A 13,171-nucleotide genomic window follows, 5' to 3' on the forward strand; every position below is an offset into this window, starting at 1 on the left:
CTTCATTTTATTTAAGCCAGGTTGAATATGACTTAATGTTCCTGATAATCAAAAGAATTCTAACCAATACAAAAAGTAAAGTGGCAACTGATATTTACTAAAAATCTTAAATTAAAATCTGTTTTAAAAAGTCAGTCATTTATTTCCAAACCTTTCTATCAATAGTAAATATTCTATTCCAAAAGGCAGTTATTCACTTACTGTTGTATTCAAATCACAAGTGTCCATTAAGTAATTCAAGATTATCAATACCAAGATACCTAATTAGAAAAAGAATATGAGGTATCAAAGATTAGACCAGGAAGACTGAAACTGAATATTTAACTTAATGAAGAACATTAAATTAATTACATCAGAATGAAATTAACACAGAATTCTGGATAAAAAGATTCCATTAAAATGAAAATAAAGGTATAACCTCAAAAAAAAAAAAAAAAAAAAAAAGAACCAGGGGCAGGGGGAGACTACAATGGACAAAAGGATTTCAATTAATTTCTTGAGTCAGAAAGCACATGAAGAAGGAATGACGACTGATAAATCAACAGTAGAAGCTATAATCTACTGTTTGCATGGAAAAGAAGGAAGCCAAGAAAGAAACCAAACCAGGCCACATTATCCTGAACTCTAGGTATAACAAATGTGAGATATAAGGCTGAAAAATTCTAAAGTCAAAAAAGTCTTCACAGTCAGCAACCAAGACATTTGAAAACCCTACCATATGAAAGAGAACAAAACCTAAAAGACCACAAAGAAAACATTAATATTTCAGGGAATGTAAGATGTTTAAAAATCTCTACTCTGTATTTCAAAAAGGATGTTAGGGATGTTATACCATAGAAGGAGACACAGGTTGTTATTTAAAAAAAAAAAAAAGAAAGAAAGAATGCATCAACAAGTTATTGGATATTAAATATATGATGGCTAAAATAAAATATGTGAGAAAAGACATGAGACATGAAGTTTCATTCTGAAAGGCAGTCTAACATCTGATAGTGAGAATACCAGAAAAAGGGAATACAGAATATTGAGAGGAGCAAAGTACAAACCAATAAAGGGAAAGCATTTCTCAGAGCCATCCTCACAATGCAATTCTATTGGCTTTGCCATTTTTTGTGTCAGATTTGAAATGAGGTTTGGTTCCCTCGAGGGGGGAAAAAAGGCCACAGCAGCTCTAGGCCTCACATCCACACAGCCCTCTCCATACAGGAGAAAGAGCTTATCTTCTGCCAACCATCCACCACTCTAGACTGCATTCTATTTTGGTCTAATGTAGGTTAACAAAACCATCCCTGATACAATCACTATGGCCAGGGGAATGCCATGTTGTCACTGGCTTTCAATTGGATTAATGCCATCCCTGAACCAACATTAAGGGAAAGAGCACAGAGATATATGCTGCTACTCAATAGGAAAATGTGGAAGGGATACAGGGGAAGCAATCTTCAATGTTCAATGCGTTATGGTAACATTTTAGTACAGTGAGCATAAAGACATTCATAAAAGTTAACAAAGAAAAAAGCAGGTCAATTAAAAAGCATCAAACTTCTCATCAGCAAAATGCTAGAGTACCATGAAGCAATGCTGTCACTGATTTGAGGAAGAATCACTTTCAATCTAGAATTTTAAATTCAATCAATGCTTCGATTAAATATGAGGACAGAATAGGAACATTTCAAAATATAAGGATTTGAAAGTACCTTTTCTAAAGAAGTTTCTTAAAGATAAATTCCATTTGAATAAGGGAATAAACCAAAAAGATAAAGATAGCAGATCCATTAATAAGTGGCTCCATCCCTGGCTGGTGTGGCTCAGTGGATTGAGTGCTGGCCTGAGAACCAAAGGGTCACCGGTTTGATTTCCAGTCAGGGCACATGCCTGGGATGCAGGTCACTTCCCCAGAAGGGGATGAATGAGAGGCAACCAAACACTGATGTTTCTCTCCCTCTCTTTCTTCCTCCCTTCCCCTCTCTAAAATTAAATAAATAAAATCTTTAAAAAAAAAAAGGGGGGGGAGGGAGGCTCCAAACCAGGGGAGAAAGAATATATTGATTCTTAAATATGCTCTCTGTAAAGATATGATTATCTACAGGTTATCTTCCAATAATTACTACATTGCTTATGTGACCTAAAAACATATAGAATTTGAAAATTACTATATTGCCAAAAATCATATGAGAACCAAAGTGATATTTTAATATTAAAGAAGTTCTAAAGAATAAAAAGCTAGCTATATGAAACCAAGTATTTTGCAAACAGCTTGGAGTGTGTGTGTGTGTGTGTGTGTATCATAATAACCTGATCTATGAGATATGAAGGCTTATTATAGTTTAGGAGTTTTCATACTTTTACAAAAGTTAAGAAATTTTTAACTCTGTAAATTCTTTCAAACCTTTCCTACTTCTTTTCAGTAATTAGTCAATTAAACTCTTCACAAAAAGGAACATCTTCTACTCAGAAATTAACTCTAATATTGGGGGGGGGGGAGGGGACTACAAAAACTAAAGACTGCCCTCATGTGAAAGTCACAAAATTGCAATCTGTTACAAATAAGTGTTTAAAATTAAAATGAATCTAAATGCTTTCAATGTTCCATTAATATTCAAAGGATTCAAAGCAGTTCGATATTTTTCTTACAAGTGAAGATTAACTTGAAGAGTTACAGGTCTTCTAGATTCATTTTTTCCCATAATTATTCAATTACTCATTAGAATATGTAAGACTTCTATTGGAATCTTTGCACCAGTGTTTCATATATGGATTTAACTATTAAAACTTGGCTATACAATTTCTTTTGTAAAAACAATGTATTTCTGATTATTTATGTCCTTAAAATATCCCAAAGTAATATTAACATTCCTATACAGATAAAGAAGAAACTATTTAGTCCCAGACAACTCGATAATATCTCTTTCAACTATAGTTGTAATTATCATGTACAAACTTCCAAAGCAAAAGTTGTCAAAATTTAACATTAGCATTAATATATGTCATAGCTGACTGTTATAAAAGATAATGGCAAAGCATCCATTTCCCCAAGGACAGCATGGGTTGAAAGGGAAATTTTTTCTTAATTACTACTAATCTGGTAATTTTTAATTAAACTGATTAGTAATTTATTATCTTTCCCTTTTTTAGAAGACTGTTATTGTCACAGAGCTTCTCCAAAATTATCAGTTATCAGTGACTTTTAAGCAATTCAATTACTTTTCGTGTGAGTCCCACCATTTGCTAGAACTTAACACCCAATTTCTTTATACACTGAGAAATGACTTTTGAAAATGCAAAATTTCCACTATTTCATAACAAAAAGTGAACTTGTACTATTAATAGTAGACTATTAATAGTGGGACTCTTGCCCTGGTTTAATTGGCTGGAGCATCATCCCATAAACCAAAATGTTGTGGGTTCGAGTCCTGGTCAGGGCACATGCCTAGGTTGCAAGTTCGGTCTATGACAGGGGGCCAGTGTGAGAGGCAACCAATCAATGCTTCTCTCTCACGCTGACGTTTCTCTCCCTCTCTCTCTCTCCCACTTCCCCTCTCTCCAAACTCCATAAGTATGTCCTCAGGTAAAGATTAAAAATAAGTGGAACTCTTATGCTTTCTCCCTTGTTTGATAATCAAAATAGTTTTTATTAGCATGTACCTTCCCCAAAGGGAGAAACCAGATCCCTGTGATTTGTTTGAAAAGTATTCTATGCTATCCAGAAACTAAACAGTAAATTATGGAATTATTCTAAGTGTTTCCCCATCAACTTCTGTTTTAAAAAATAAAAATGAAAATGTTGTGACATACGCAATAAAAAATACTTCAGTCAAGAAAACTTTACAGGAATTTAAATATTTTATATATTTTTTAAATCAAAATCCTTACTTGATACTAAGCTTTGATCGTATCAAATTTAAAATATAGCACTGAACTAGTTATTTGGGACTAGCAAATTTATATGACATGGGTTCACGACTAATTTCTTAAAGGCTGAACTCCTCTGAAGATTAAAAAAATAAAATTCAGTGTCCCTTAGTAGAGAAAGAGACTGAAATTTTCCTTTCCTTTGTTAAAAAAAAAAAAAAGTTAAGTCATCCAGGAAATATTAATTTAAATTCCCTACTTCATTCAATATACTTATATGAATTGACTGCAGTTGACTGGATAAAGTTCATCCTTAAGAAGAATACTAAGCTGTATTCAAACACTTGGCTGCCAATGAGAAGATAATCTCCATTAACTAACAGCCCCCCACTCTCTTCCTAAATTTTCTTTCTAAAGAAATTAACAATGAATATACCATGGCTGCCAAACTCTTATACACAGGGACTCAAGTATTTAATTCAAACCTCTTCTACTAGATTTAAACAAGGTTTCATTACTCACTTTTTTTAGTTCTATTTAAATTTCATCTTATCAAAAAGGTCTTGCTTGGCCGCTCCCTGACATTATGCTTATCACCTCGACTTCTGCTTCATTTCCTCTCCTGGTACTCTTCACCACCACGCATAGTATTTATTTGCTTGCTTTTTATTGCCTATCACCTTCCACTGGAAAGTAAGCTCCAGCAGCACAGGGCTATGCCTGATCTGTTCATTGTCCCATTCCCCAGTTCCTAGAACTATGTATCAAACACACAGTGTGTATTCAAACAGCATTTGCTAAAAAGGTCATCAGCTTCAAAATGCTAAAGAAAACAAAAAACTTAGTTAAATATTTGACAATCCTCACTGCCAAACTATATTAAAAGTTTTATTTTAAATACTATTTAATACAAAGGCATAGTAATGATTTTATTTTCAATTAAAAAAACAAAAATATCCTTTCATAGAATAGCAGTTACAATATTTTTATCAGTAAATAGTTCAATAAATGTAATTTTCTAAATTACACGTTAAATTCAGTGAATGTAACTGGTCACTCTGCATACCTTAACAAGTTTCAAAAGCTCATAGAGGTCTTCAACCTCATCACCTTCGCATTTGGTGTATACTCGTCCTGTGTCCACACTCCTTCCTCTTATGGTTCTGCGATAGAGGGGAAGAACCATTGCTTCCGCGTACAAATCAATGGCATGGTGACCCACTGTTTGATACATGTAGCTATCCAGTTCATCTGACTCCACTGTAACAATTAAAGTGGAAACGATCAGTAAAACAGGGTGAAAAAGAAGTGGATTTGAAAGTCCATCTAGGTTTTACTGCTTGGAGAGCAGTTAACCTAACTTAAAAGCCTACTACCCTATAACTCTCTGCACTCATGAAGTAGAATAAAATGAGTTACACATTTATCCGTAGTTGTATCGAGTTCACTTTAGCGTTACTCATCTCTACTGGTAATTACAAATACAATTATACATAAAAATTGTTTAAACTATATACATTTTTAAAGAGGAATCTATCCAATAAATTTAATTAAATTTATTAATTTAATAAATAAATAAATTCAATTCAATTAAAGATTTTATTATATAAATGTTTTTTCATAATATTCACATTCAAGGTTATTCACAAAATCATCGAGTTATAGCAGAAAATCTTTCCCAATTAAATATCTACTTAGTTAATAAGTAACACACATTTGTAAGAGAAAAATTCAGATGCTCTTGCTATGTTTTATATTCAGCATTTCAACAACACATATTAACATATATAAATTCAACATTGTTAAAGCAGTTACAAAGGTGTACAGAAACATAACTGAAGCTAATTAGTAACACAATCACAGGTTGTGTTCCCCAGTAGGAGGTAGACAACCAAAGTTACCCAAAAATTTTTCTGCCTACCCTCATCTCAAACTTAAGACTGAATCTTTAAATGTTTTAGTTTGTAAAAATATTGATAATCAAATTAATATATATATAAAGAACTTTGAGCTTCTTAGCAAGAAACTTCCTGATGTGAGCACAATGGCTAAAACATTTTACTGACTTCTAGAAGGCCATTTTCCTTTAAGGCTCCATTCAGTCCTAACCACACTGTAACTTTTATTAATGGAAGCCACACAGTACCAATGGTATGAGATCAAACAAAACCAAAAGGCTCCACTGTTGCCTGATGCACCTCAATTAACATGCCACAAAAGTTCCTACTACAAATATAAAGAGATGGTTTTATGAATTTTATGACAACTTCACATTATCCTCATTGATGGGGATGATTCCTTTCCAGACAACCTACTAAAAACACAGTACCATGAATTCACTCTAATCAGCTTCACACTGGAGTCATCTCTACCAGTTGTTCCTCATTAAGGTTCATTTGCAACACATTTGGGCGGAAATGAAGTCAATCCATGAACCATTCAATCATCACCAACTTCCTGCTGACTTTAAATATAGATTAGTTAAACCCTCTCCACCTCCAAACCCACAGCCATCTATTCTCTTAAAGGACAATTTCTATAGTTTCAGCTGACTCTTTCCAACTTTTACTTCGTAATATTCCAATTCCATTTACTATTGAATTTTTTCTAACAATATTGTAAATAAATGTCTCCATTCCACTGAAATAGAAAAATATAACTTGTTTGTTATCTTACCCACCCTGCCAGTAAACCAGTAACCCATGGATAATTATACAATAATGATTCAGGACAAGGTTACTGTAACAATTCACATAGAAAAGTTAAAGCCAAGATAGACACTCCAGGATTAGATCAAGTATATATGTTATGTAAATACCTGCTTTTTAAATACCCAGACCTTTCAAGATAGAAAGGTTAAAAAACCCACTTGCCCAACTCACCACAAGGGATAGAGGAGTCACTTTCCTTTGGTAACAGAACATAGCCTTCAAAAAAAAATCTGCTCCTTCTTTTATAATACAGAAGTTACAGTACCGTTTCCACTCACCCTTACTCAGAGTTTTCTCTTTACTATTTAAAGAACAGAAATAGGAGGCTATTTTCAACACAGCTCACTTCTAAAAGGCCATTATTATTCAACATCGGAACCCCAGTATGAAAGCCTAGAGTGCACGTTTATCCCGACCCTCTATAGAACCTGCTCTAGTTCTTCCTATTAAACATCCTTCATCTCCACCTTTTCATTTCACTTTCAAGCATTACATGGTCTTAATCACAGAAGGAAAGAAAATTCAAATCTCGGACAAATAACTGCTGGCTATAACTCCTGTCTACTCCAGGGCTAATTCTAGTTATTTCATTATTCATCTGTCCACCAAGAAACTGAGTTAATGCCTACCACAGGCATCGAGCTGTCCCAAGTGCTGTGGAACAATTAAAGGAATATAGAAGATATGACCTTTCGTCTAAAGTAGCTTACAAGCAATCTATTTGGGTTTAAAAAGCAAGACAAATATATAGAAAACTATAAAATAATATTAAAAAAATTCAATAGACTGGCAGATTTGAGAAAGGGAGGGAGGAAGGGAGGGTTAACTGACTGATTTAGAGCTACCTTCAGATTCAACTACATTTACTGGATATCTCTTTCATGCCAGGAACAGTGATTAGGGTTTTCATATATACTGCTCATTTAATTTATCCTAAAATAACAGTAGAGAAAAAGCATGGGGTCTTAAAAGAAAATGAGTAAAGTGAATGAAAAAGATTTTACTAGAACAGCTATATGGAGAAGTAGTTAACAAATAAACTTAGATAAGTATTAATCTCTCCCTATTATATTTTAGCAGTTAAAATATCAGTGATTACTTTTTTTTAATTTCTAATTGGGAAAAAAATTGTAACTACATGTGGTGATGGACATTAACTAAATTTTGGTAATCATCTCACAATATATATATACATATGCTAAATTATTATGCTGTGCACCTAAAACTACAACAAGGCAAAATGTCAATTACACCTCAATTAACAAAAATACTGTTGAAGTTGAATGTATCCCTCCCAAATTCTTACCATAAAGTCCCAATATCCAGTACCTCAAAATGTGACCTTATTTGGATATAGCACCTGCATATGTAATTAGTTAAGATGAAGTCATTAGGGTAGACCAATCCAATATAACCAATGTCCTTATTAAAAAAGAAAATTCAGCCATGGCTGGTGTGGCTCGGTGGATTGAGTACCAGCCTCCAAACCAAAGGGCCACCAGTTCGATTCCCATCAGGGCACATGCCTGGGTTGCGGGCCAGGTCCCCAGTAGGGGGCACATGAGAGGCAACCACACACTAATATTTCTCCCCCTCCCTCCCACCCTTCTCTTTAAAAATAAATAAATAAAATATATTTTTTTAAAGTTTTAGAAAAGGTAATTTAGCCACAGACATGGACACGGAGGGGAAAAAAGTTCTCGTTTGGGGAAGTTCATTGGTGAGTAATCTGAAAAAAGTAGGTAGAATGAGGTCTGTGGATTATTTATGGATGCCCTTGTTACCACAGACAAAAACTAAAAATGAATTACATCTCACACACTGAGCTTACTTCTAAGATGGCTAAACTGGATCTTTCTACTAATAAAACCCTTACATTATTATTATTTATCAATATACGTCTCTCTTCCCAAGCTCCTAGAGGCTCCATTTTATTTACCTGCAACACGCGGAAGCGTGCTGTGGTGGAATGGCAGTGCACTCTGAATTGAGAGTTCAAGTCTCAGCTCTGCAAGTTTGTTCTAGCTATTTTACCTCGGACAAATTTGTAAAACTCTGAGCCTCAGTATCCCTGTCAAATAAATGCTCTAGGAGTTCTTGGGAGGATTAATGAGATTATAATCGAAAAACACTTAGCATTGAACTTAGCATCTAATAGGTGCTAAAGACATATTAGTTCCTTTTAGCTTTTGCGTACTGTATACAATAGAATACAATAATAAAGTTGGAGTTTCAGTCATTTAGAGGATTTCCAGTGAAGTTATACACTTACGCTGGTTTTCAGGTGGCCTTAGATTTGCTAAAGCAACGATCTGATGCCCGGCAGCAACGCACTGCATCATATTGTAACAGCTGTCCTTCCCACCACTGGAAAAGAGAGAGATAAGTATTGGTTACTGACCATTATTCAAAATAGAATCATTAGATACCAAAATAGAACACATTGTTCATCCAGCTTTTCAGAATATGGGAGGGACTACCTTACATTTATTTTTTAAAAGATAGTTCTATTTATTTTTAGAAGGGGAAAGTGGGGACAGAAACATCGATGTGAGAGAGAAACACCAATCAGTTGCCACTGGCATGTACTCTGAACAGGGACAGAACGCACAACCCAGGCATGTGTGCTTACTGGGAATCAAACTGGCAACCTTTTGCTTTGCGGACTACGCCCAACCAACTGAGCCACACCAGTCAGGGCTGAGGGACTATCTTACATTTAGAATGCAAAACACCACGCACAATTTCCATAGCATAAGCAAACTGAACAAACGAATCTTGATTTCTAAGGTAGCTGCTCATAAGAGTTTATGAAATTATATGCCATTTTAACAAAGACCATTCTAAACAATATACAGTAATTCTTTGATTTGTGATAGTACAATAGCTTTACTTAATATACAAAGTGTCTTGCAAATAAAATGATTCAAGTTTACATTCCAGTTAAACACTTACTATATGTACTCCTTAGATGAAATTCTCTATGAAAAAGCACAAAAACATCTGTTCCACTGTAAGAAATCTAACAACTGGCCTCCATCACCAATTAAAGGATCAAATTAAAAATTTGAGATCCAATCTAATGACAAAGTATGACATAATTGGTAGGTTCAAATTCTGTAGAGATAGAAAGCAAAATGTCGAATTACGGCAATATCAGTACTGTCAGTACTTCAGCTTTCCACCACCCCTATATGATGGCAGCAAAAGGTCTGAGCACAAATCTAATGAATAGCTTGAAAGAACTTACAAATTCCACTAACATATCTGCCCAAGGTAGAGAAGCAAGTCACTCAGTTAAGACAAGTGGTACTTAACCGATAAGAAGGTTGAATGGCAAACTATGCTATTTGGGTTTCATACTCTACTGCAGGGGCGTGGAACTCATTTTCACCGGGGGCCACATCAGCCTCAGGGTTGCTTTCAAAGGGCTGATTGTAACTTCAATTCCTTAACCGTTAAGGAGTAGTTACATTTATACAGTCCTAAAATTATTTCAGCCCTTTGAAGGCAACCGTGAGGCTACTGTGGCCCCTGGTGAAAATGAGTTTGACACCCCTGCTCTATTGTTTCCCACCACACGTTTCTTCCATTCTTTTATCATTGCACCTCTCTCCCTTTTTTGCCCCTTCTGTTTCCCTTCTCTTCAATTTTTACTTGAGAGCTGCCAACATGCAGTCAGGAAATGTTTAGACCTATTCATTCCCCCCAAAACTGACTTTTTATTCAAGAACCTGGCCTTTTTAGTTCCCAACATTGTCTGCCTCTACCACATTCAGTAACACCTGTCATTCCAGAACTTCTCAAGGGGAGAGATTCGAAGGGGTAAAGTGAAGGTACACATCATACTCCCTTTCCTCAGGTTCTGATATTGCCATAAACCTGTCCTCCACAGATTCTCCTGTTGAACTTCACCGCTCTATTTCCGTAGGACAGAATGAATTCTTTAGGATAAACAGAATATCTAAGATTAAAGGGTATATCTGCACAATTCTAATTCCTTACAATATTAAAGATTAAAGGATATACATCCTCAATCAGAACTTAGCCTTATAATTTATTTTAAAATATGCTGATTTTCAATATGGTTTTAAAATAGTATTTCCCAAATTGTGTTCTGTGGAACACTCCTGTGTAACTGGTACTCTAAGGATAAGTTTCAAGGACAAAGAAGTAGGGAAATACAGAGAATCTTACCTCCTGAAATGTAACAAAGTACATTAGAGTATGTTATGTGAGAAGTACAACGGAAGATCAGAATTTTAGTTTCTGACTCTTGGATACTAAGCTGAATCACACAGTGTTTGTGTTCACATATTTCATTACAAAATTAGAGAATGGCCTAGCTAATCCTCAAGGTGTCATTCAACTTCAAAATTCAATAAAATCTGTAGTGTATTAGAAAACTAATGTTCTTCATGGTCTAAAGATATGTAAGGATCCTGGTTTCACCCATTCACTAAAACACACACACACACCCCCTATCTCCCAGTTTAGTCCACACACACCACAATACACTGCAACTACAGTAGGTTCATTGTATGTCACTCTATACACATTCAAGCATATACGCACATAAATGCATATATAGGTAGCATGTAGGTATTCATATTCATACATATGCAGTCATGTATTCATACCTATACTATGTCTCCTAACATGTATACAGTTCTTACAGTTTAGCAAGAATTTTCCACCAATGCCTCTTGTAATTTGCTTTATCATAAAAGTAATACATGCACATTACAGAATATTTAGTGTAATGGATTACATCAATCTTCTTCCCTCCCACATTTCTGAGTCTTCAGTTAGTGTCTTTAATGGTTAAACTTCTGGCAAATTGCATATGGATATGAATTACTCATTTCCTGACTAATTTTAATTCTTCTCTATCTAGATCAAATGAAGACCACAATGGTCAAAGCTTAATCATTCACTTTAGCGAAAAATCACTAAATAAAGGTACTTTTTGACATTAGTCATTTAAAAATGGCATTGAAATAAAAGAAACCGGGATATTCCAGTCATTCCAGAAAGGGTTAGTGTCTGTCAACACCTTATCAGTGGCAATTACCCAGGGCATTGAACAATAACATTAAATCTTCAATGGGTTTACAGAGAAAAATGCATGGTTGCAATGTAGCTCAGACACTCTATGGAGATCAAAATGTCACCAAAATTCAAGTAGCCTAAATTCCCTTTTTAATGTTAAGTGTTCCCATTTGCTTCAGTTTACAGACTGAGTATGGAAACATTTTTATTGGTCTATCTTTGGTTGCCAGAGACTTCCTTTAGACACCTAAATATGAAAGGTTACTATAATTTTCAAACTCCTTTTGTAATGTTAAGTGTTACCTTAAGGTCACGCTAAAAGGAAATGTGTGTCTGAAGCGACAGCAACCAAATGTAGGATAAAACTGGTACAATTACATCTCTGTCCTTGAGCGTCAAGTTTACATCCATATCATAAGCAATCCAGACACACCTGGGAGGCAGGTGAGGGAGAGATGGATTTATGTAGGAAGGGGAGAGATATTAACTGCCTAGGGTGGTAAGCAGCACCGGGAAGACGGAATGGAAAGGTTTAAGGAATTAGGACGACAAAAGCCAGAAGGAAAGGACTGGGGCAGGTGAGTAAAATCAAGCCGGGGCTATCAAACTTCGCTACCCATCATCACAGCTGCTAAGAATCCGAACCCGGCGCGCGTCAGGATAATTAAACCAGCGTTCTGGTGGTGAGACCCAGGCCTCAGTGGTTTTTAAAGTTCCCAAAGTGAATCCAAGTTTGAGCGCCAGAACAGAGGGGCGGTGACGCGCACAGAGGAGGGACGCGAGCCCAGGGCTGCGATACCAGCCAGGACGGGCTACAGCCCAAAGGCTCCGCCTCTTCCCGTGGTCCGGAAGGGCCGTCTAAACCCTGACACACGGCTCCTGCACATTCTTAAGCCGCTAGTCGTAGCAGCAGTGGCAACAGCAGAGGCACTTCCCACCTATCAGCAGAAACGGACTGAGGCTGACCCGGGAAGAAAAAGGTGGCACTAGTGCCACATTACCTGATCAGAGCGGCAACCCTCATGCTGGGCGCAGTGCGCGTGCGTGCGGCGGGCGGGAGCCGTGACGTCATCGAAACCGCGCCCAAGTTGACGCGCTAAGTGGCCTCGCGCAGGTGTTCTCTCCGCTGCCTGTTCGGGTACTGGCAATGCGACCTCTGCAGCTGTCTGAGGGACACCTGGAGGGGGAGGATATGCCGTATTTGGTGCCTTGTCCCTGGAACAGGGACATCCCGGTTCAGAAAACATGGTGTTTAGGCGCGGCCTAACCACCTAAGTGAGGGCAGTGAAGCTACCAGGAAAAGGGCAGAGACCGCGTTGCAGATCCCAAGCACAGTGGTGTTGGATTTGTTTGGGTATGAGAACGTTCAAAGCCACTTATGTTCAGAGTTGAAGCACTTGTGGATATGCAAAGGGAGAGGAAGTTTGCCCTTCCATCAGCCGCTCGGAATAACTAACTTCACCCCTTAGTTTTTACCGGTTATCTCTGTCCTCCAAACCTGAATCTGCAGCTAGCCTGGATACCTCTAGACTTCTTGTGGTTTTGGCCTTTGTGTA

At 36.5% G+C, this 13,171-nt stretch overlaps 1 protein-coding gene across 5 annotated transcripts in view; it reads right to left on the reverse strand.

Moving 5' to 3' along the window:
* DPH6 (diphthamine biosynthesis 6) overlaps positions 1–12,691 on the reverse strand; it is a 174,161-nt gene extending 161,470 nt beyond the window's left edge. For 4 of the 5 annotated variants that reach the window (XM_024568491.3, XM_053927560.1, XM_024568492.3 and 1 more), the window contains exons 1-3: positions 12,617–12,691; positions 8,836–8,930; positions 4,919–5,112 (exon numbers count right to left, since the gene is read on the reverse strand). In XM_024568491.3, the coding sequence (XP_024424259.2) occupies positions 4,919–5,112; positions 8,836–8,930; positions 12,617–12,687 (360 nt within the window). In that variant the 5' untranslated portion in view covers positions 12,688–12,691. Of the gene's footprint in view, positions 1–4,918; positions 5,113–8,835; positions 8,931–12,231; positions 12,369–12,616 lie in introns of those variants that run through there. The other variant, XM_045201279.2, reaches the window with a different exon arrangement.
* Positions 12,692–13,171: the final 480 nt, after the last annotated feature.

Source organism: Desmodus rotundus, chromosome 7, assembly GCF_022682495.2.
Source record: "Desmodus rotundus isolate HL8 chromosome 7, HLdesRot8A.1, whole genome shotgun sequence".
NCBI classification, from domain to species: Eukaryota; Metazoa; Chordata; class Mammalia; order Chiroptera; family Phyllostomidae; genus Desmodus; species Desmodus rotundus.